General features: G+C 39.1%; 1 protein-coding gene across 4 annotated transcripts in view; it reads left to right on the top strand.

Annotated features, from left to right (window-relative positions):
• The first annotated feature begins 72 nt into the window (after positions 1–72).
• Positions 73–22576, top strand: part of TMEM164 (transmembrane protein 164) — a 40262-nt gene continuing 17758 nt past the window's right edge. The window contains exons 1-4 of one of the 4 annotated variants that reach the window (XM_061361898.1): positions 73–352; positions 610–1195; positions 14412–14461; positions 16130–16196. In XM_061361898.1, coding sequence (XP_061217882.1) covers positions 731–1195; positions 14412–14461; positions 16130–16196 — 582 coding nt within the window. In that variant the 5' untranslated portion in view covers positions 73–352; positions 610–730. Of the gene's footprint in view, positions 353–609; positions 1196–8728; positions 8850–9479; positions 9758–14411; positions 14462–16129; positions 16197–22576 lie in introns of those variants that run through there. The other 3 variants (XM_061361901.1, XM_061361899.1, XM_061361900.1) reach the window with 3 other exon arrangements.

Genomic DNA, 22576 nt, shown 5'->3' with positions numbered 1-22576 from the left:
GGTACAGCAGCCGCGGAGGGAGGTGGGAGCAGCCGGGGCGGAGGGAGGGAGGGAGGAGCGGGCGGCCGGGAGCAGCCAATTCGGGGGGGGCTCGTCCATTTTTCGGTGTGAGTCAGGCACGTCGGTGGGGTGATGCTACGACGTTGGGAAGGGGCCGGGAAAGCCGCGGGAGGCGGCGGGGAGCGGCCCGCCCGCCCAGGGCTGTACTCTCTGCCGTGCCGCCGCTGAGGGGAGCGCTGCTGCTTCCTCCTCCTCCTCCTCCTTCCCTTCCCGCGCCGGGGCCGGCGCCATGGCTGGGGGCGCTGGGCCGAGCCGCGCACCCTAACGGAGCGGTGCCCGCCCCCGCCGCGAGGTACGGGGCCCAGCGCGGCGCGAGCCGCGGCCGTTGGGGCGCGCGGGAGAGCCGTTGGGCGGGCTGAGGGGGTTGAAGACGGCGGCCGCGCCGCAGAGACAACTCCTAGCGTTGTCCGGAGGGAAGGGGAGAGCCGGGAGTGCGAAGGAGGCGGACAGCCAGGGCCAGCCAGGCGGGAAGAGGAAGGGGTGCTCAGGCCAGGGGCTTTTGCTGCTGCTCGCAGGCTCCATTCATCTGTGGCTCCTCCCTTCTCGCAGGCTTGAGGGTCGCGTCCTGGTATCGAAAGGAAGAGCCGAAAATGAGCCTCGCCCGGAGCTGAGCTGTTTCTCCTCAAGCTGAGGGAGGACGGGGACTACACAGAGGCCGTCCTTGCATTTCATGGTCCATCAGCTCGGCAGCATTTTGGCTTTGATTCCATCTTGCTGCTACCTGTTCCTGGACAGTGTCGGGGAGGAGAAGAGGCACCATCCCACCATGTCTCGTTACAGCCTCCATAATCTTTTGGACTGGATGTATGGGGGTGTGGACCCCAGCTTTGCTGGTAACGGGGGGCCAGAGTGCGCGGCCTTTCTCTCTGGGCAGCAGCGTCTTCTGGAGAGCGTGGTCTTCCTCAGTGTGGGAATCGTGGAAATCCTTCTGTCCCTCTGGAAACTCAGGCAGCTGCACTTGAGGGACCTGGAGGGTCATCTGCTGCTGCAGCCCCAGACTAAGCAGGAGAGTTTGGGCAAGAATGTGCTGCTGGTGGTGCTGTGTCTCATCTTTGGGCTGGAGATGGGGTTCAAGTTTGCTACCAGGACTGTCATTTACCTCCTAAATCCTTGTCACGTTGTTACCATGATGCAGGTAAGGCTTGTGTACAGTCACCAGGAAGTTTGCTTTGGTTTTATACTTGTAGTGTTTTCCCCACAGTCGATCTATGGGCCAAAAGTGCATAGCAAATGTACAAATGCCAGGAACTTGTATAAACGTTTTAAACCTGATGTAGTTTTTAATCAACTGATTTGAAACTGTGAAAAATCCAAGAAACGTGGAAAGGTGAAATTATAGCTATGACTGATATCCAAATTTCTGGTTGAAAATGGAAAAAATTAAGGCAGCCTCACCGCTTTCTTTCACCTGGTCCTTGTTTCAGGGGTAGAAAATGCTGTTTCTACTGACAGCAGCGGTGAAATTTGCATCAGGTTTAATGAAACCAAGATTATTGTTAAAGCAGCTATGTGATCTACATGCAACTCCCTCGCAAGGGGCTTTTAGGGGTGTGACTGTATTTTGTGAAGGTGTTGAAGAAAACAAATCTCTCTCAATTTTGTGCAGATAGTGTTGGTTTAATGGTAAGAAAGCAAGTGTTACCTGTGTTTGATACATGGGGTGGACAAGCAGATCTGGTTTAATACCCATGGGTAACTTCTGTGCTTTAATGACTTGTGGCTTGGTTGTTGATGCATGGTAATGTGCAATTTGTGTAGCTTCCAAAATAATAGCAACATTCATAAACATTACTAAAAGCTTACAAGCTGTATTTGTCAATAGTCCTGTGCAAGTACTTAACTATCAGTTTCACCGAGCTGCTAAGGAGTGTGGGAGATTAAAAAGTTGTTTGTTTAACTTTGCTAATATTGTGCATTCAACACGGGACGATTTACAAAATTTAAGCTCAAGAATTAGTAGAAGAATGGCAAAAAGGCTTTCATAAAAGCTGCCGTGATAACAACATCTGTAAGATCAGTAACATGAAAATCAGACCATTGCCACTCTTAAGACTCCTTTTGCAGCATGCTGAGTGAACTGGGCTGTATCAGATCAAACTAGTTGATAGCTTTACTCCTGGAGAGCATTTCCTAACAGGAATGGAAACATTGTCTCTGCTTGTATCAGAGGTTTAAGGGTGATGGATATTATTCCAAGAGGGAGAAAACTAGCTTTTATAGCAGTATTCGAGACCTTTACAGGAATCAATTTACAGTTCCAGACTTGAATTAGCAGGTTGTATAGATTCCTAAGCAATGATGCAATGTTAGCTCAGGATTTTATACCATTCAACACTTGCTTCCCAGGAAGTGGGAACAATTGCTGTGCAACCAGTTAGTATTGCTAATGAAGAGGAAAGTAGAAGGTATGCAAGAGCTGTAGAAATAATTATAATATAGTCACATTCTATTTCCTGGCAATACTTAGTGTTTAGTAGAATATTTTCCTATTAATTTTCTGTGAAAAAGGTGAGCATATGTTACCATTATGATTTGAAAGTTTAGTTGTCTTGATCTGGTATTTTAATATGATGTTGTGATAAGTATTCAGCAAAAGCTAATGCCTCATGTATGTGGGTGGGAGCTGGTATGGCTTACCTCAGGCATTAATGCTCTCCTGAGGAAGATGTAACCTCTGTAATTAGCATGGGTACTTCTTGATCTCTTTTTGACCTATTGTGAAGCTTTTTTAAATAATCATATGCTAATTACTTATTAGAAATGTGGAATTGAGAAGGTGGATATGTCTGTAAAATTCAGATGTCATGCCTCTTCACCCTCAAAGGGATGTGTTAGAAATAGGTCGGGGCTTAATGTAGAGAAGGAAAATGGCTGCAAACCCAATGGCTTTCATCAAAGAAAACAGGTTAGATACAAAGACAGTCGATGATCTCCATCAGCAGAAAAGTAATACGTACTAGTTGGAATCTTACAAGCATTATTTTTCTGGCCTGAATTTCATAAGGGCAACAGGTTGGCAAGATGAAATACATGAAAAATTAATTTATCCTTTGCTTCTGTTCTTAAAGTAATTTGTACATAATCCTGTTGTTGGACCTAAGCAGGAGGATGAACAAAGTAGGATGTGAGAGGTGAAACATGCTACAGCAATCAAGATCGCTTCAAAGGGAAGCCAATAGTAGCTGATTTTAAAAGTCTCTTCTTTCACTCGGTTTCTGTTATTTTCAGTTGAGAGTGTTTCACCTTAGAGCAACAAAGGCTCTGGTCTCTGGGCCAAGAATATTTGGAACTGGAAATTATCTTTCAGACATTTTCTGTATGAAATCCCTGCTCTTAAAAGGCCTAAGACTGAAATGAAATCACAAAGTGGGAATTACACCTGTGATGTAGACAAAAACTGCTTGATAAAATGGATACAGAGTTCTACAACTGAGTCTGTTTTGATCAGGCGTTTGATTTCTGCCGATCACACCAACCTGTGTTCAAATAAAATCTTTTTCATAAGTGGGAAGAACTAGTTTAGATGTGCCATTGCGAGGATGAAGTGTTGATCAAGTTAACATATTTACCTGCCTGAACAGTTGTCATGGTTAATTAGATTCAGGGAATTCATTGCTGTCCTGCCACCTAGTTAAATTATCTAATAGTACTGCTCATTTCCAGCCACAGTCTTGGTTTTGGCTTCTTGCATAGATTTTGATGGAAGAGCAGCAGTATTTCTTCATCAGTGATGTAAGTGTAGAATCATTGAGAGAGAAATACTTCAGTTTTTAAAAGAGTTAAACATTTACCTTAAACCAAAGGTGAATGGAAACTTCTGTGGTTTCCTGGACAGTTATCTGGTGGGGTGTTTTTGTGTAGGACATCATGAGTGTGTGGTGCGGCCAGGAGGAAGTCCATAAATGAATTAATACTGAGCTCTTTCTTTACATAGAGAGTGGTCTCACTGAAAGTTGTTTGAATACCTTTATGAAACAAAGCCGAAACTTACTCTCTTTTTAGGACTGAAGCTTAGATATTAGGCTGATGATACTGCTATAAACCTGATGTGAAAGGGTATCCTGAAAGGGAAACCGTAAGTCCACCAGGGTGTTGCAAATGTTTTCTCCTTTGCATAGCAGGAAATAATTCAGCATATATTAAGGGGACCAAGTGTTATATTTTCAAGACTTTAATCCTTTTGAGTATTACAGAACCATAATTAGGGTATTGAAATTGAAGATGTTAAGGAAGTGTTTTCAAGTTTCTGATTTGGCAGTGTAAAAGGGAAGAATCGCCTTAAACCAAATTACTGCACTTAAGGACTGACATTTGTCTGGAATAAAGAAAATGTTTTTGGAGGAAACGCCTGTTGCTGGATGATTACTTCAAACAGTGATCCTTTTAGACAAAGAGAAGTAAACTAAAGGGGAAGTGATAGGTGGAAAAAAGGCAAGGGGAAGGAATATAGGGAAGTCCATTTTCATCCAGTGGTCTCAATCTGATATTCATGTAACTAAAATCAGTGCTAAGTGCATCTGCAGTTCAGTAAATACTAAATCCTGTGTTCATTATTTCCAGTTTTAGCTTCTGTGGAGTTCTGGATCCTCTCTGTCCTCCGTAGAAAGGCTACTGTGTTTTGGGAAACAATGGGTTGTTTTTGGTACTTATGTAGTAAACATAGCTTGCCTGAATTGTACATCATTTGGGAGTATGTCCCAAAATATGTATCAAATTAATTATCTGCCTTTCCCCTCCTCCTTTGTGTTTTTTTTTTTTTTTCCTATTTTTTAACCTTGGAAAAAAATCTGATTATGTGGTCAAATGTCATTTTTCAGGTGTGAATCTGATTTTAATTTGCATCCATGGCTCCTAAATGCTTTGTAATGTTTGGAAGAATCCAGTTAAATCGTGTATGGTTTTCCATATTCTGTCTCTTCACAACCTTGAACTAAAATTACAGGAACATTTGTATCCTGTTATTTGGGAATGAGTCTGAAGAGCTTTGCTTACAGAAATTCAGTAAGTTTTTAATTAAAAGACAGTGAATTGTGTTATTGGGTTACATGAGTAACAGTCAGCAAGCAAAAGTTGCTGTTATTCCATTTTTAAAGGAATAACTCCATTCTGAATTATTCCATATTTAAAGGGTAGCGGTATTCTAAATTGAAGATGATTTTCAGTAGTTTTGTTCACTGCTTAATGTACTAAGATTTTTGGGCAAGATGTAGGGCAGTGCAGCAAAATTTCCAATGAACATATATACATTTTTCAAAATGTAGGTCTCTAAATGTAAGCTTCTGAATCTCCCTTTTTGCATGTGTGCATAATTCCCTTATCTATGTCAATTTTTTTGTGTATACCCTCTATGTTCCAAAACCTGATACTGGTCCTTGCAGAACTTGTAATTTTTAAAGCAGCTCAGAAGACAGGGCTCAGTTTCAAGAGATATGATAAAACTGAAATTTAGTAGAATTTGGTATAGTAAGGATTGTAAAAAAAAAATATTTGAGAAAAACAAGGCTATGTATTGGAGTATAGTATGATTTAGTCCCAAATCGGTACATTTAGGAGATGGGCGAGACTGTTGTAGGAAGGTCAGCAATCCTTTGGGTGCTCTGAAATACTCTCTGGGAGACATAAACTTCAGCACTTTGGTGGAAGATGTGTGTAATATCTGCTTGCAAACCTCTTGAATCATGAAGTTTGCAGTGTGGTTTTTACATCTGTGTAATGCACAAGTCTGTCTTTTTACAACTGCACATTAGCTTGGGATACTTCCTCTTAATTCTGATTGCTTGAGAGGAAAATCACCAGAGTATGTGGTGAAAAAGGGCATATGAAGAATAATTAAAGCACTGAAAATACCAGTAGTTCTTGAAAGGAAGCCTTATCTCTTATCTTAGAAGTGTGTGTTTTATTGCTACAAAGATGATAGCAGCTCAGGGGCCATAGATATCACCTGACAGGTCATGAGACAAATTGTCAGTCCCTTTATACTTGGGATGCTCCAGAACTATTAATTTGGCTTTCAGAAAACCCATGGCTGCTTGTATTGTCCAATCTGCTCTTGGTTCCAAGAAGGGTCAATTTTTTCTTAATTGTTCTAATTTATTTTTAAGCTGTGATTTTGTTGTGTTTAAAAACAGTCAGTTGAAGAGTAGAGACATGAGCTGATGCCATAATTAATGTAGTAATTATTTACTCAGCTGAGGAAAAGCTTTTCTGTGATAATTTTAATGCAGTAGTTTGTTTCACCATTGTGCTCATTTTAGCAAATCCCAGCATATAGTAGAGACATTGAGGAATATTAATATGAGGCAAGGGAAGAATTTGTATTCAGAAATAAGTAATTTTAAATTTAGTATGGAAGAACAGAAAAATATGTCTTAAGGCTGTCAATCACAGTTTGCTTGCTTTGAAGAGTTTGCAGTTCAGCCAATTCAGCTTGGACAAGGTTTGGCCACTGCATTCTCTGTCTTGAGCTGAAAATGTGCGTGCTTCAGTCAGGGTGATGGGGATTGTGGTAATATGTTGTGCTACTGATGAATGTTCTATTTGAGGAACTGGAGATCCAAGCTCTAGGTTAAGCCTTTGTTTTAAAGTTGCTAGAATTTGGAAAGGAATATAGAAAGTGGGGAATTGACAAGAATTAATCTGGCTCTCTAAAAAGGAGTAGGGATTGCATGATTGTAAATGCTAAGTGAAAAAGCTTAACTTTATTACCCCAAATGTTTACACTGAGAGTTATTGCCTAAAGGCTGTTAGGTGAATCCTTAGGTAATCAGGTATTGGTTTGTTTTGATGAGATCATCAGAGATTTAAAGCAAATAGCAATCAAAGTGTAATGTTTAGTTTGAGCAACACGTTATGGAGACACAGGCTTTTTTTTTCCCATTTCTTTTTCACTCTTCTGTGTGCGTTTTGTTTGAGAATGGAGCTGTTAAGAATTGTTTCAGTGTTCTCTCCAACATATTTTTAGGATGGATTTTTTAACGTGTTTAGCAGTTTCACACACCATTTCCTGTAGGCTGTTTGCTAGCAGTTTAAACTGATGCTTCAGGAATATCTGCCTGAGGCCTTTAGGAGCCTCAGTGGAGAGGTAGGCTGATTCAAATAGCAGCAGTAACTGTATTGGACACCTTATAAGTTCCAAAGATCAGGATGCCTTTGATCTAATGATTTACATTCTAAAAGCCCCTTTCTTTGTTGTCTCCCTTTCACTGCTGGTAAATGTTTGTGCTCAAGATCACAGATTGTAAGTTTTACTGTGTCCTGGGTTTAGCAGTAGCAGTCATTTTTCTTTCTTGGTAGCTGGTGCAGTGCTGTGTTTTGACTTTTGGCCTGGGAGCAGAGCTGATAAAAACGATGTTTTGGTTTGGCCAAGGACTTTGTGAGCCTCATGCTCTGCCAGGGAGGAGGGAAGCTGGGAGGAAGCAGAGACAGGACACCTTACCCAAACTGACCAAAGAAGTATTCCATACCACAGCATGTCATGCCCAGGAGGTAACTGGGAGTTACCTGGAAGGGAGAATGGACTACAGGGTTGGGGAGGTATTGGTTGGTGCTTGGTCGGGCTGGGGGGGTGAGTTATCGGTCGCCTGGTGATGGGGTGTTGTATTCTCTTCCCTTGTTATTTCTTTATCATTATTATTATTGGTGGTAGCTGTAGTGATTTGTGTTATACCTTAGTTACTAAACTGTTCTTATCTCAACCCGTGGGAGTTGCATTCTTTTCGATTCTCCTCTCCATCCCCCCAGGAGTAGGAGGAGGGCAAGAGGGGGGGGAGTGAGTGAACAAGCTGTCTGGCTGGGTTTAAACCACGACATACTGCAGTGGTTGTACCTCAACCACATTTAATGTAGCAACTGGAGCTGTTGATGTTCACTGCAGACAAGTTCTGTACTGTGTGTGAATTGGAAGCCTACAAAGAGTGTAATGGGACTCATGTTTCTTGTGACACTTCCTCAGGGCTTTAGATAGATGTGGTAAGGGTTTACATTTATTCAGATTGCCAAGTAATTAGTCAAATGATTTACTTGTTTATATTTTAATACTTGGATAGTGCCAACATAAATTATAAGGAATATAGTGTTATATGCCATAGCTTTTAATAGATTTTGTTCTGTTTGTTTCTTTGGCCACAATTATCTGTAATAATGAAGCTATTACTTATTATCCTGCTGTATTTAAAGACTACAAATTTCTGTTGTAAAATCCTACAGGTTGAGGAATTTTGAATTGTGACAAGAAAAAGGTATTGGTGACTTGAGGTAAAGTAGAGCAGGATTTTTCTATGATAGTTTTGCTTCCATAGGAAACTGATATGAAATATCATGATTGGGGAAGAAGTACTAAAAGTGATGAGTATATATGGACATGAGAATCTCATTGTGAGCCCAGATAAGTTTTTGATTGTTGGGTTTTGTTAAAGCATTAAGCTAGGAATGGGGAATGAACTAACCCACCACTAGTGAAGAGCTGGTGCAGGTAGTGATTAGAGAAGAAGGAAGGGAAAACAACCTGTGACACTTTTTCTCTGAAATACTAATTCCCAAGATGTGATAACTAATGCTACTGCACACATAGGAAGACTTGTGTTAATAATTAATCCTAAAATATAACAAATCTAGAAATCTTTCACCTAAGACTAAAAGGGAAGGAGTGAGTACAGGTTTGTTGGGTAAACTAGCTAAACTCCCCTGTGGAAGGGGAGACGTACAGAATGTCCCAATGAATATATATAATTTAGAAGACATATTGCAGAAGATGGAAATTGTTCAACCTGCTACACTTCTTTCATCCCTGGGTAAAACTGGGAGGTTGGAAGGAGGGATGGGTAGCTCTCAAAGTCTGGTTTATATAATACAGAAACTACTTTTATTGTAGTATTACTTAATACTCTGTCAGTGATGTTCCTTTGAATGAGTATTCTTAAGAGTAGATTAACAATTCAACAGGACACATTCATTAATCCCTGAACTTGTCTGGCAGGTGCAGTAAGGCAGCTGTGATTTTTATGCTGAAATATCAAATGCATTCATCTTGTTACTCTTTAGCAATGAGAATGTCACATCTTTTGACCTCTGTTCTCTTTTCAGCTTTGTCAGTCTGAACTTGTTAAACCACAGTTACGATATTACTGGGTTTTTTTTACAAGTTACCTCTTAGAAGGCAAATAGATGGCTTTTAAGTGCTGTGGCTGTTCTGGGCTGGATTGATAGTTTGTATAAAACCATCTGCTGAAGCAAAGCTGTCTGATGGAGTTGTTAAACCATTACTTTCTGCTAAATGATAGGGTAATTGTTTAAAACTTTAATTTTAAAGTTACTTAACAAAATCTTCTACATCTTTTAAATTTTCCAGCTGCTTGAGTGTTCCTTACCTTATGTTTTAACCGTTGTTGGGGGAAAGTGGGTGGTCTTGACATCAGTAAAATACACTTAGTTTAACTGCTGTATCTTAAGATACTTCTTAATCTGTTCTCCTCTGAAGGGTACTTTGATACACCTAAGAGACAGTGGAAATTTTTATTTCAGAAGAAATTAAAATCTAACCTCTTGAAGTTTTCATTTTGGAATAGTGTATTAAACCAGTTTATGACCTGGGTGGTCAGAACAGCAATGTTTGAAAAGAAAGATATGTTTCCAGTCTGCTGCAACAAGATAACTAAATTGTGCAGGCAGGTCAGGGACAGACAAGCTGCTCTTTTGGAAGGTAAATGAAATTCGTGCTGCTATGTGAGATGCACTGGTTTTACTTGCAGCTTAGCTGTCTTCTGCCAGAAACAAGTGTACTTGTAAGGCATCGGTAAGCATTCCCATTGATATTATAAGTGATACTTCGTGTGATGTTAAATATGGAATGGTTAAGAGGTGTGTGGCTTGCTCCTTTCTTCCCCTGCTACCCTTTGAATTGTCTCATTTTGTCTCTTTAGTTTGTTTCTGATCAAACAAGATGATCTTTGTGTTATGCATGTTTCTGTCTCAGCAGGACTAAAACTGGTAGAAGAAAAGCCTTTCATGACAAGTTTTGACTGTGCTCTGCCTCTCTGTAAAAATAGCATCACTAAAATACTTCTGAAGGGAGTTTTTAAGTATGATACTTTGAAGAAACTTGAGAGGGTTTGGAATCAAAAGACCCTGGAGATTCAGCCAACCCACAGGACAAAAACCCCCAAACCAACCCAAAAACGAGCAGTCTCTCCCAGTTCAAGTTGCTCATGGAGTGAGGCAGTAACATTCAATGAATAGAATGGTACCAGGCTTAGATATTTGAAGAGGCATTTTACTTCAGGTCAGAGACAGTATTGCTGTCCCAGACCTAGAGATACCATTTGGAGCATTCTCTTTTTGTTAGTGCATGGTTAGAAGAAGAGAACATGTAAGAGACTGTTGGGCAGCCCAGTCATGGGCAAGTTCAGAGCAACCGTAAATTCAGTCTCTGAGATTTTATCTCAGTGAAGGAATAGTTAAGTGGTGCAATCCTGTACATTGCAGTCTTCAAGCTGTAACAGCCCTGCTGACCCATCATGTGTTGTGGTGTGACCTTTGTATTTGGGCTTATGCAGGATAGTGCTGACTATACAGTTCTTTATGCCAGCAGTATTTCCCATGGGAATGGACGTTGTTATTTATGGTCTTGTAATTATGAAGTATATTAGCAGAATGTCTGACTTCCTCTTTCATCTGGATCCTCAATGTTAAAGTGGACTTTAGTTTGCACGTTGACCAGTGTTAGGAGTTTCTTTGAGATTTGTTGCCTGATAACAATTGTAAAACCTTCTGGTCCTGTGCTGGTGGAACAGACTCACACAGCCTGACTCACAGTATCATCCCTGCCTAGGACTTGGTACCGGTACGTTTCCTTGAGGCCATATGTGAGTTTGTACACTCACTTGCATTAGCCTATAGTCTTTTACAGGCTGAAGAGTCTTAATGTGCTAAATCCATATACGGAAGATGTTCTCTACTTATTGATCATTCTTGTTGACCTCTATAACCCTTTCCCTTTTCCAGAGCCTTGGGTGATACGGTTTAGTGTGAGGTTTCCGTGCCCATGGCAGGGGGGATGGAACTGGATAATCTTAAGGTCCTTTCCAACCCTAACTATTCTATGATCCTGTAACTGTGCCCAGAATTCAGCCTGTCAGACAGTGAATATCTTGCAGCTTATTTTTCCCTCTGGAAATACTGTCTGTACATTTTGGATTTCTGGTTAATTCTTCTGTCCTTTTCATTTTTAATGTGAAAACGTAACAGGTAACAGATCTGACTGAGTAAGGAGGGACACTGAAATTGTTTCTTAGTGTTTCTTCTAAATTGCAAGTTCCATTATTCTGCCTTGAGCAGGGAAAAGCTACTTCAGTGTGTTTTAAAATACATGTTGTCCTGTTTACATTAGAACTCTGCAGTGTGCCCATGAAGGAGGCTCATATCTGCTAGCCTGGGTGTGTAAAACCTTGAGAGTTCTGGCAGGAAAACAGAAGCTGGGAACTATTCACAGCCATACTGCTAATTTAATATGACATTGTTTGGTTTATATAACTGTTTCCTCCTGCAGGGCAAAGGATTTTATTTCCAGTATGAGTGAAATGTAATATGATTATGTGACCGTTTGTGTTGGAGCTTGTGAGCTTGTCTGCTGTGAACTAGATATTTTAGGACTTTTTCGTTACTCTGAGCTGAATGATGACCCTTTTTATAATGGCTGAATCAGTGATACAGTCCTTTGAAAATCAGATACAAGGGTGTCTTGTAAAATATCCTGTTTAAGAGGCTGAGGTTTATTTATCACAGAAAGTATATGCATATTTAGAGAGAAAGTTCTTGATAAAACACTGCTAAAGCTGAAACATACAAAAATCTCTTCCATTATCCTGAAGTTTTAACATAAACGTTCTGGTTACAATTTCTCTGCCATCATAAAAAGTGGAAGTCAGGCTTATTTTCTGAAAGATCCCTCATAACAGAGGGACTTGATTGCATAAAACATTAAATATTTGTTTTCCCCTCATCAGTCCTGAAACTGTGTTTCTTGCAGTAGAATTGACATAGAAATACACAGCTGTGAGTCTGGTCCTCTTCTTTGCCTGTCTCCATGGTAGTGAAGAATTGGCATGTCAGTCGCAACAATACCATCCTTTTTTAATACTAGCTATTTTTTAAGCTCAGTGCTGAGATTCAGACAGTATACAGACTTGTGTTGTAGTTTTTGCTCCATCATGTGGTACTTGAAGCAATTTTCATTGTGTCAGAAAAACAACTGGTGTCATTAAGTCACATTTCTGGTTTGATTATTTTATGCATATAGAGAAAAAGGTTGATCAGAAATGAAAAAAAAAATCATGCTGGGAGAGCAGAAGGTATGAATTGTGCTTCAGAAGAAACAGGTTTCTGAATTTAAGGTACTCCTGGAATAATTTTAATTTAAAGCTCTGCATGAACTAGTGAGACTCTAGATACTGCATCTTCTTTTGCTAACATACAACATGTGTTAAAAAGTTACACTAATGCATATAAGTAGCATGGGAAAAAGTAGTGAAAGACCTGTAGAAGATATTTATGATGCCCAAAGAAGGAAAAATATAGTCCACAATTCAAGGAACTTTAGTTGGTAAACAAAGTTTACTGCAAAATATGCAGTGATGGAATAGTGAAGCATAGTGTGTGTTAGACACTTTTCCTAGAAGCCATACATGTATAAACATATTTGCAAGGTGACGTGTAGACCACTCGGAAGAATTTTCTAGTATAAAAGTTTAGCACAAAAAAGCAATCCATTAGTAGCTTGTGTTTGTTTTCTTTCTCTTTAACCTGCTCTGATGAGTTAAAATTGCTTGCCTTTTAAATTCCAGACTTATGAAAAACTCTGGATTCTAACAATATTCACTAAGGAAATGTCTTGAGGGGTACATTCAGTCAATATTCATTGCTGCCTCTTTCCTGCTGTGCTTTTATTAGAGTTCTATATGACTCAGGAAAAACAATTTGTGTGTGTGTGTGTGTATTCTAAACTGTTATTGAGCCTCCTTGAATTAAACATACAAGTAAGTGTATCAGAGAAATAAATGGTTGTATATTAACAGCTTGCATTGAAAATAAGATATTTTGAATGTGTGTGTGTATTTGTATGGTAGAGGCAGCAATCCCCTTTTATACACAAGGGCTCAGTGATATGATCCAGACTTCAACGTTTCTACTGTTGCTGCAGCAAGTACATGATCTGGGAGTAATTAATTTGAATATACATCAGAAGCTTCTTCCCAGCCTTGCAGCACTTCAAACAAACATGTTTGGTGAATTGTTTAATCTGGCTTGTCCATAAAGCACACTTTCTCCAAATGCTGTCACTTGAACTGATTTAAAGATCACTACAAATCTGTTTTGTAGGTTGGCAGTGAAATCTATTGTGAATTTACTTTAGCAACAGCAGTAAAAAGTGTGATTCATTTATTTCTTATAAAATAAATGCTTATCAGACAGTAGGCCAAAGTCTCTTCTTTGCAGTAGTGGGCAGTATAAAAGGTATGAGTTTTATCACTGAGCACTTAGGTAGTAATCTCTTCATATCTAGAGTAAAGCTTGCTGATAAGAAGTTTTTCAAGTTGCTGTGAGAGGTTTTGTAGAGCAATATCAAAAGATTATGGTTATCTAAATTTAGGTGGGGCATTGCTGCGAATCAACCATACTTTATCACATGAAAATTGAAATCAAGTCCTATTTGTGGAAGTAGTATGGCTTGTAAAATAAACATGCTGATCCAGTTGTACTCTGTTATTTTTGGTCTTGTGAAGCAGCTAATAATTGGTGAAAGTTTTTTGGTACTTTAACATACTGTATTGAGTATGGAAGTGAACATATTTAAAGATGACTACTAAGCTTATAGAGCAGATAATGAAGTAGCCTTATTTCGGGAAGCATGAAGAGGCTTCTATACGCAGCCATCTAGCATGAAGTCTTCAAGAGCTGGGTCCTGTGCTGCTGAGGGGTAGTAATGTCATTGTAAATGCTTGGTCTTTAGGACAGCAAGGACATTATGATACAGGTCTAAGGGAGCTGCTGTAGTAAGATGATTGGTAATACAGTAAACTGCTTTGTAAGAGATCTTCTGTAATGACATCAAGCAGGCTAGAATTTCACTTGTTTCTTAGGCACTGGCAGAAGTAAAATCCTAGATGCTACTCGTACTGCTTGAATCCTTTTACATGTAGATAATGTGAAACCTTTTAATTTGTTGAAGAGTTAGAGTCTTCTAGCTCTTCTGTTACATAGATCTGCTTAGAAATGATTTGTGACCTACAGAACTGGGAAGGAAAGATATAAAAAATTGAGTCTATGTCATTAATTTAAATTTGTTTCTACCATTTCAGATTTTTCTTCTTGCCTGTCCCCCATGCCGGGTTGCAATGATTCTCTTCAGGTAATGCCTCTTCCTTACTAAATTTCTATCTACTTGCATAATGTATTTTAGAAGTTAATCACTGTTTAAGTCATAAAATATTAAGATACATATCTGGTTGGAAAGGCATATTGGTTGGAATGAATAATGACACCTTGAAAAGGGTCAGGGCTTAAATCATGGGTGTTGAGCCCCACATACCCTGAGTTCTTTTGTACTGTGGTTTTGGCCTTGCTTAGCAATATGGATTAGCTCAGTGACAGGTAAGAATGCAGGCATCTTTCTACAGATTTCTAGACAAACCTATGAGTTTGTGTAATTTATGTCATAGGCCTTGTACCTCTGTATTTTCCTCACTAAAAATTAATAACTGGAGAAGGCCATGCATACAGGAAGGATCTAGTTTTAAAACTGTGGATTTAAGTTAAATAATGAAAGCACATTCTTGATGACTTGGCTCTTCCTCAAATCTACGCAATCTTTCCTAAAATATTGCATATTGTTACTAACTTCAGGAACCACATTCCTAATGTGCAGGAAGCTCTAATGGGCTACCACTGTAGAGTTCAGTAAGCAGCTGAGGAGTGTAACTGGTCATATAGTGGGGAGACACACAGGATGGCTGTAGTTGCCACCGTGACAGCTCTTTCTTGTCTTAGTCTAGGCAGTAACTGGAAAAATAATGCTGGGGATATGCCTCATGAATTATTTTGGAACTGCTGCTGTGTCTCTGCAACTTTTTCCTGCTGTTCCCCATTTGGGCACGGAGTAGGCTGAATCCAGAGATCCTGTGTTAGTGTCTCCATCTTGGAGAGGGTGAAAAGTACATCTGCTATCCAGGGAATCCTGGAATTACTGTAAGGATTTGCAAAAGACCAGTTGCAGAGCAGAGGCCTAAATATTTGTTAGTTTTCAGAATGAGCTTTTTCTGTTTTCTAACACCCTGACATCATGTAAATTAGATTTGGAAAAAATGTTTTGAAATTGTAATACCTTTTCCCCCCCTGAAGTTACTTTTAAATTCCTAAGAGTTTATGACAGGCAGTGGTTGTAAACAGTTTATTCTTTACTTTGTGTCTTATGTAAAGTAGATTGAACTAGAACTGATACAATTTTTGTGTTCTTGTGATGCAACCATGGTTCAGAAGAAGATGGCTGGAAGCTATACAAAATACAGTATTATAATACTACTTTCCTGCCTTGTTCTTTGCTTAGAACTTGCTGTTAAGTTTTGACAAATGTAATTCTTCCTTTATCTAAGGGACTCTTTCCAAATTCCTGAAGAATTCAAGCTTACTTTGAAGCTGAACATTTAAAGAGTTAGACAGGAGTAAAAAACTTTATCAAACATGCTATCTTAAGCTCTGAAAGACAAATGAACAGCAAAATTCCAACTATTTAGCAGCTTCCGTCATGAACAGGGTTAACACAAATGGGCAGTCCAGGCTTTCTAGGAATCCAAAGCTCATTACAGAAAGCAGTCCTACTTCAGGAAATTATTTGTGTATTTGAGGAGAGGTTTTCATTCTGGTGGTTGTATTTAACAGTGCCTTAATTCAAATTCAAGCCAAAAGGTTTTTTAATGAATTTTCTTACATCTCTTGCTACCTTTCATTGAAGAGATACTACATAAAATATGTGAAGACATTGTGTTTCCGTCTGTGAGAATAACACCATTTCTCTTCTAAGGTTGCAGATGCATATGCTGAATGGGGCCCTCCTGGCATTGCTGTTTCCAGTTGTTAATACACGCCTGGTGAGTCTGCTGTACTTCTCCTCCTCCTTATTTATTTATTTATTTATTTATTTATTTATTTATTTATTTATTTATTATTTATTCCTAAAATATTTTCTCTGAACAGTTAGAAGTGTGTTTTATTTGCTCTTTTAAAATTCGTGTTACCAGGCTGTATATTCCTGGTACAGGTCACTACATTGGAGCCAGATACTGATCCAGTATCTTGGATTTGATCCAATACCACAAGCCAATATCTTGGACTTTTTCGTGTTGATAAATCAATGTGGAACGGTAACACTGCTGTATTCTAAGGATCAATTCCATCCTAGCCTTTAAATGGAGGGAAAACATCATGGCTTTGAAAGAGGCCTTTGTAGGTTAGCATTGTAGCCTGTGGTCAAAATTCAGTTTTAGGCTTTTCAGAGTATATGTAAATGTATGATTCCTCAGGCATGGAAAATGCCAAATGTTGTTGGTGGCTGTCACCTCAACTCCCCTAAGATTAGGCACAGCTGGTTTCTTTTTTCCCATGCAAGTTTTCAAATCTGCTATAAAACTCCCACCTCCTGGACAAAACCTCAACCTGTTGGTGTCTCTAGAAAGATTCTTATTACACTCAGAGTTAATGGTCAAAAAAGTTATCCTTAATCTGAGCTATATGAAATATTTCTAAGGATTGTCATTAAGAGCTGTTATGCATATATATTAGAGCTGTGTGTATGTATATATGATTATATGCCTATGAAACATTCATTTTTGTGTCAACTGACTTATTTGCAAGAATCTGTTGTAGTTATTTAAATGCCTGTTTTAATATAGATTTCACTTCTATTTATCTGCTTCTGTTTATATGGTGTCTGATTAAAGTACTCATATCTATATCCATATAGCATGTGGATTAATGATATTATGAACAAAATTGGTGTGGACTTTAGACTCCATTACAAATCTCATTAGTGGCTGTTTGCAAACCTTGACTGCCCTAATAAGATTACGTGTAAAATCTGCATCTGTGGTGAACTTCACGGGTGATGCACTGTGTTCATTGGTCACACTGGTAGCTAAGGAGACCTGAAACCTGACAGTTCTATTGTTGCCTTTTAGGTAGGCTTTTTTTTTTCTTCCCCTTTTTAAGACTATGAAATTTTGCACTGAGACACAGCTCAGTTGCTAGAGAGAGGATAATATGTCTGGAGGCTTTTACATGTGACAAATAATCTTCCATAAAGCGTGACACACGCTGCATAGGAGGATGGATCATTATTTTCAGATTTCAGTGGATTTAGTTGTATAATAACCCTAGAGTTCATTCAAGATTCACGTTGTCCTTCATAATTTGGTAACTATATGTATTTTTCAATTCTGTAGCAGCTTATGTGCAGTTTGCAATTATGTTTTAATAAAACTTGATACTGCTGAAGCAGCATCAGATGAATAAAACAAGTGTTTTTTTTTTTTCTGATAAGGATTACTTTCGTATTTCAAACTCTCTAGTTTTTAACTAAATCTAAATTTAGCATAAAAATGATTTTTCTGGGTAACCTTTTCAGGGTAAAATGTTGAAATATTTAATAAATCATTAGCCTCTATTTGCTCTGCCATTATTATGTGTCTCATTTGTATTAGGGCAGTGGTAATTAAACAGGAAAAAACGAGGCTACTTTTTAATTTCTCCTTAATTAGGCTTAGAGGAGCCAAAGGGTAATGTCCAAGAGCAAATATTTTTTGAATAAATACAACTTAGGATATATTTGGCCTGACAGCTGCTTGCTAGGCTGTTCTTTTCAGTGTTTCTTCTGGCACAAGATAATTTGGGTGATGTTTTATAGCACTGCTGCTTTGACCCAGATTCTCTATTGGTAGACACATTCTGCTCTGCAACTGTTACTGTAGTTTTTTTCACACTGATATAGTCCTGAAAGCAGTGAATGTTTCTTAAAGCTTAGCAGGGAGTCCAAAAAAGCAGTAACTTTGTCTGTGCTGTCTGCTTTGGTTTGTAGTATCCGAGTCTTGATTCTCTCAAGAATTGTTGTCTCAAACTTTTAAATCCAGTTTTAAGATACACATTTTAGTGTGTACATGTTTTATATAAAAATTTTGTATACTTAGTAATGTCTGTAAATTGATGTAATATATAGTGTATGGCATAAAAAGCATGAAGAATCAGACACCCCAACTATTAAATTAAGTGAGGAGTGATACGTTGTCTGGGGCAGAGAGAGTTACAAGGTCAGTGGGAACTGGAAAGCAGGAGGCTGCTGCCTCAAATGGGTCTATTGCGTAAGCACCAAAATGCTTCACTGTTACCTTCGATAGTGTACAGTGTATTTTATCTTTAGAAGTTATTTGATGTCTTGGTGGTGATAGTTTTCATTGTCTTCATCCGATATTCTCCTAAGGCTCTCTTCCATGTGGATTGCCTGAATTATCTCACAGGCAGCAGATGATCACTGTTGAGCTGCAGTTTCTCTTTGGAGAAGCCTAATAATTTAGGAAGTTCAGCAAGTTCAGCTGGCATTTACACATTAGCTAGTAAACTGTGTGCCATGATGGAGGTGAAAGCAGTGAGATGCACAAGGAAATGTGCTGTTTTATTTGTGCATATCAGTAATCTGGAAGGGACAAAAGACAGAAGATACAGAATGAAAAATAATCATTAATTCACCAGCAAATGGCTGTCAGGATCTTGGTTCTAAGTGTTAAACTAGTTGGAGTAATTTCCCGAACACCTCTTACAACATCTTGTGGCACAGTCTGTTAGGGTCATGTGTTTTTGCCACCAATCACTTTACTTAATGCATTGTAAGTATTACTTTATATATATAAGTCAATGTTAGATTATCCTGAAAAAATAAATATCTGGTAGCTGGTAGCATAACTCTTCATTTTCTTGTATCTGTTGAAAGTTTTTAGAACCTGAGTCATTTCAAAACTATTCCTAAATATTAGTCAGTTGCCAGTGGAGAGTTGAGATATTCATTGAGACTACAGTAGGTTTCTACCTTCTGTTGTTTTAACCTTTCAGTGACATTATACCCCTTAAAAACCTTGTTGGGCTGTAATGGGCACGTGGGGTAGTATTCAAAGAAAAATGTAGCCTGAAAGATGAGGTCAGTCTATCCCCTTCTTTGCAAGGAAATATTTTCCTGCCTTGGCATGATGTTGGAGTACCAGCAATTCACAGCCTTGAGCAACAGATGCACCCACTTGTGTTTAATTGGCAAGTAAATATTCCAGTTATTTGCTGCATTACTTACCATGTGCTGATGATGTTAAACTTTGTACATCGGAATAGTCACTGGGTAAAGACAAAACAGTTTGTTTCTTAGGTGATGTTTTTCTTTCAGCAAAAAAAGTGTATTTTAATTTTTACTCACAATTTCATTCCTTTCTCGTGATGTAAATCATTCTTGTCAGCACTAGTAGTTCACATGGAAAATCGAGTAATCTTTTATGACCCTTAAGTAAATAGAGAACATGATGTTAAGGGAACTGGATTGCTAGGTTCCCAAGTAGGAGCCAAGAAAGGTATAAGAGGATATACAAGGGTGGAAAGATCTCTTCCTACTCTGTATTTATATTATATAGAATATGATATAGGTCCTGATAAACTTACTATGCAAATAAATTTATTTAACTGCCACAATGACTCCAAATGTTGTAGAATAATTGATTTTGTTAACTTTCATACTGTGTTAATTTTTAAGGGGAACTCTTTCTGCTAGTTTAAAAGTAGGGTTTTTTTTGCAAGCTGATGTCCTGAAAATGTTGATATAGATGAAGTAAAAAAACAGGACATGTCCCAGAGGCGTTGGGCTTTGCTCACACAGCTGCAATGGTGCAGTTTTAATATTTCCAGAAGCTGCCATATTCTATTATTAGAATTATTTGGCTTGAGAGATATGCATTCTAAATCTGGTTTAGGAACAAATCATACTCTGAGCAGTACTTCCAATGCACTCTGTGTAGTGCCCGTGATCATTGCCTACTGTATTGCAGTTGCCTGTTAAGATAGGTAGTTAAGGTACAAGTAATTCACTGTACTGAATAGTTTGTCTGAAATGCTTGTGCCTACACAGCAACATGGAATAGGTTGTGGTAGCACAGTATGTGACATCAACACTGGCTTCATCTAACTGGTACAAGGAAATAACAAACAGTTGCACATTGGCAGATGTTGAGAGATTGTGCTTTGGTTGCTGGTAGGTGCTCAAGTCAGGGAGGGTTTCTGCAGCTTTAGGCAGCATCTGTGCTGTGTGCATTAAATGGTATGGGTGTGGAAGTGGAGACTAGACTCACACATTTGATAACTGTAAATCTACTTTCTGCTGGTGGTCATAAGTAGTCCTAATATTCTCTCTAGAGGAACTGGGAAAATACTATTTCTGAAATTATTATCTACCTCTTTTGGTCTTGACCTTACAAATGCTTTATTGTGTCCATTGTGTCATTAATGTGAGCTAGTTTGCATAATGAAACTGAGCAACTAGAAGACAGTAGTGCCATTTTATGATACAATAAACATCAAATATAGTGCTAGTCAAATACTCAGAACACTGATAAAAGTCAGAACAAATGCATTTAGTTGAAAGTGCACTGAACAAAGACTTTTCCTGATTTTTCTCAATGAGCATCATCCTCTGTAGTGACAGGCCTCATGTCCTGGTTTAACCCCAGCTGAAGCTCAGCACCACACAGCTGCTCGCTTCCCACAGTGGGATGAGGGAGAGAAGTGGAAGGGTAAACGTGACAAAACTCATGGGCTGATAAGATAAAGACAGTTTAATAGGTAAAGCAAAAGCTGTGCATTCACAGGCACAGTAAAAACAAGGGATTAATTCACTGCTTCCCATCTCCAGGAAACAGGGCTCCATCACACCTAATGGTGACTTGGGAAGACCACTGCCATCACTCTGAACATACCCCTCTTCTTCTTCCCCCAGCTTTATATGCTGAGCATGATGCCATTGGAATATCCCTTTGGTGAGCTGGGGCTAGCTGTCCTGGCTCTGTCCCTTCCCATCTCCTTGTGCAACCTCAACCTCCTTGCTGGGGTAAGGAGCAGAAAAGGCCTTGACTGTGTGTAAGTGCTGCTCAGCAGTAACTGAAACATCCCTGTGTTATCAGCACTGTTTTCAGCACAGATCCAAACCATTGCCCCATACCAGCTACTGTGAAGGAAATTATCCCAGCCAAAACTAGCACATAAAGAAAAAACTCTCAGAACTTGTAATAATTTGGGTTGGAATCCTGGGGCCTTTAATATGCTCAACAGACAGTTTAGATTACAAGTCTTGCTAACAAATATTTAGTCATTCTGAAGCTCTCTGGGTCGGGTTGAAGAACAGAATCACAAACATCACTGGTTGGTTACAGGGGGAATACTGCTTTTTGGAGAGGCTGCTGGGTTTCTACAGGGGCACCTGACAGGAGAGGACAAGCCAAGCCTCTTGGGGCCTGTGAAGAGGGTCTGCTTTGGAGATTGTTGGAGTCTGGACTTATATACATGTGGCCTTCATTGGTGCCTATGGTCAATATTGGTAGAGGGACTTACTTTGTTCTGTAAGTGTTGCTTTGAGTTTTTAATTTCTCAGACTTCACCACTTGCTGAAGTGCTTGTTTTCACAAAGAGGTTCATTAAATCCTAGACTGCTGTGGGTGACCCCTTCTACTTTGTCCCTACTTGCAGTTTCTCTTTGCATATCTGCTATCTGTGTGTCCCTTATGGCTAAGACAATTTATAGCTAAAACCTTTAGAGCCGGGTGAGTTGGTTGCACTGAACAACTTATAGTTCACCTTTTGTGTTTGTTCTTTTTGTGTGTGTTGTAGCCTGGCTGTACAACTTGGATGCTTGGTTGTACAGAAATTCTGCCTTTGTAGCTCTATACCAGCAAGTGAACTTGCTGGTTGGTCAGGCTTCAGAACAAGCAATCTTTTATAGTGAAAAAAGATGTTTTGTTTTATAGAAAAAAAAATATTGTCAACACTACTGCAGGAAAACAACTGCTACTCTGTTCTCAGAAGTGTCCTGAGCATAGTGTTTGTGTAACTGGTGCTCACAACTCAGCAAGTGTAGAAGCCCTTATGAAACCATAGATAAATAGAGAATGCTCCTTGGCAGGAGTGGGTGCCTCACGTTGTGCTGTTTATATCGGGAGCTATTGTTTCTGAAGTGTGTCACTTCCCACTGGAAGAAATACAGCTCTTTCTCCAGTTAGGAAAACTGCCTGCTTTAGTCTCTTCCCAGATAATTTGGATTCCCTCACTTTGCTCTCTGTGTCTTTCAGCAAGGGACAGAAGAAAAGATTCAGATTCAGGAAACCTCACAGCTTCTGTGAAGTTCTTGCTTTTGCATACTATTGTCTTGCTTGGTTTTATGTTTTGATACAGAGTTCTT

The sequence above is a fragment of the Neopsephotus bourkii genome, unplaced genomic scaffold (genome assembly GCF_033783945.1).
Source record: "Neopsephotus bourkii isolate Nb327-2 ecotype Australia unplaced genomic scaffold, CSIRO-AGI_Nbou_v1 NB_1067, whole genome shotgun sequence".
In the NCBI taxonomy this organism is placed as follows: domain Eukaryota; kingdom Metazoa; phylum Chordata; class Aves; order Psittaciformes; family Psittacidae; genus Neopsephotus; species Neopsephotus bourkii.
The sequence above is the reverse complement of the archived record's forward strand: the minus strand, read 5'-3'. Positions and strand labels throughout refer to the sequence as shown.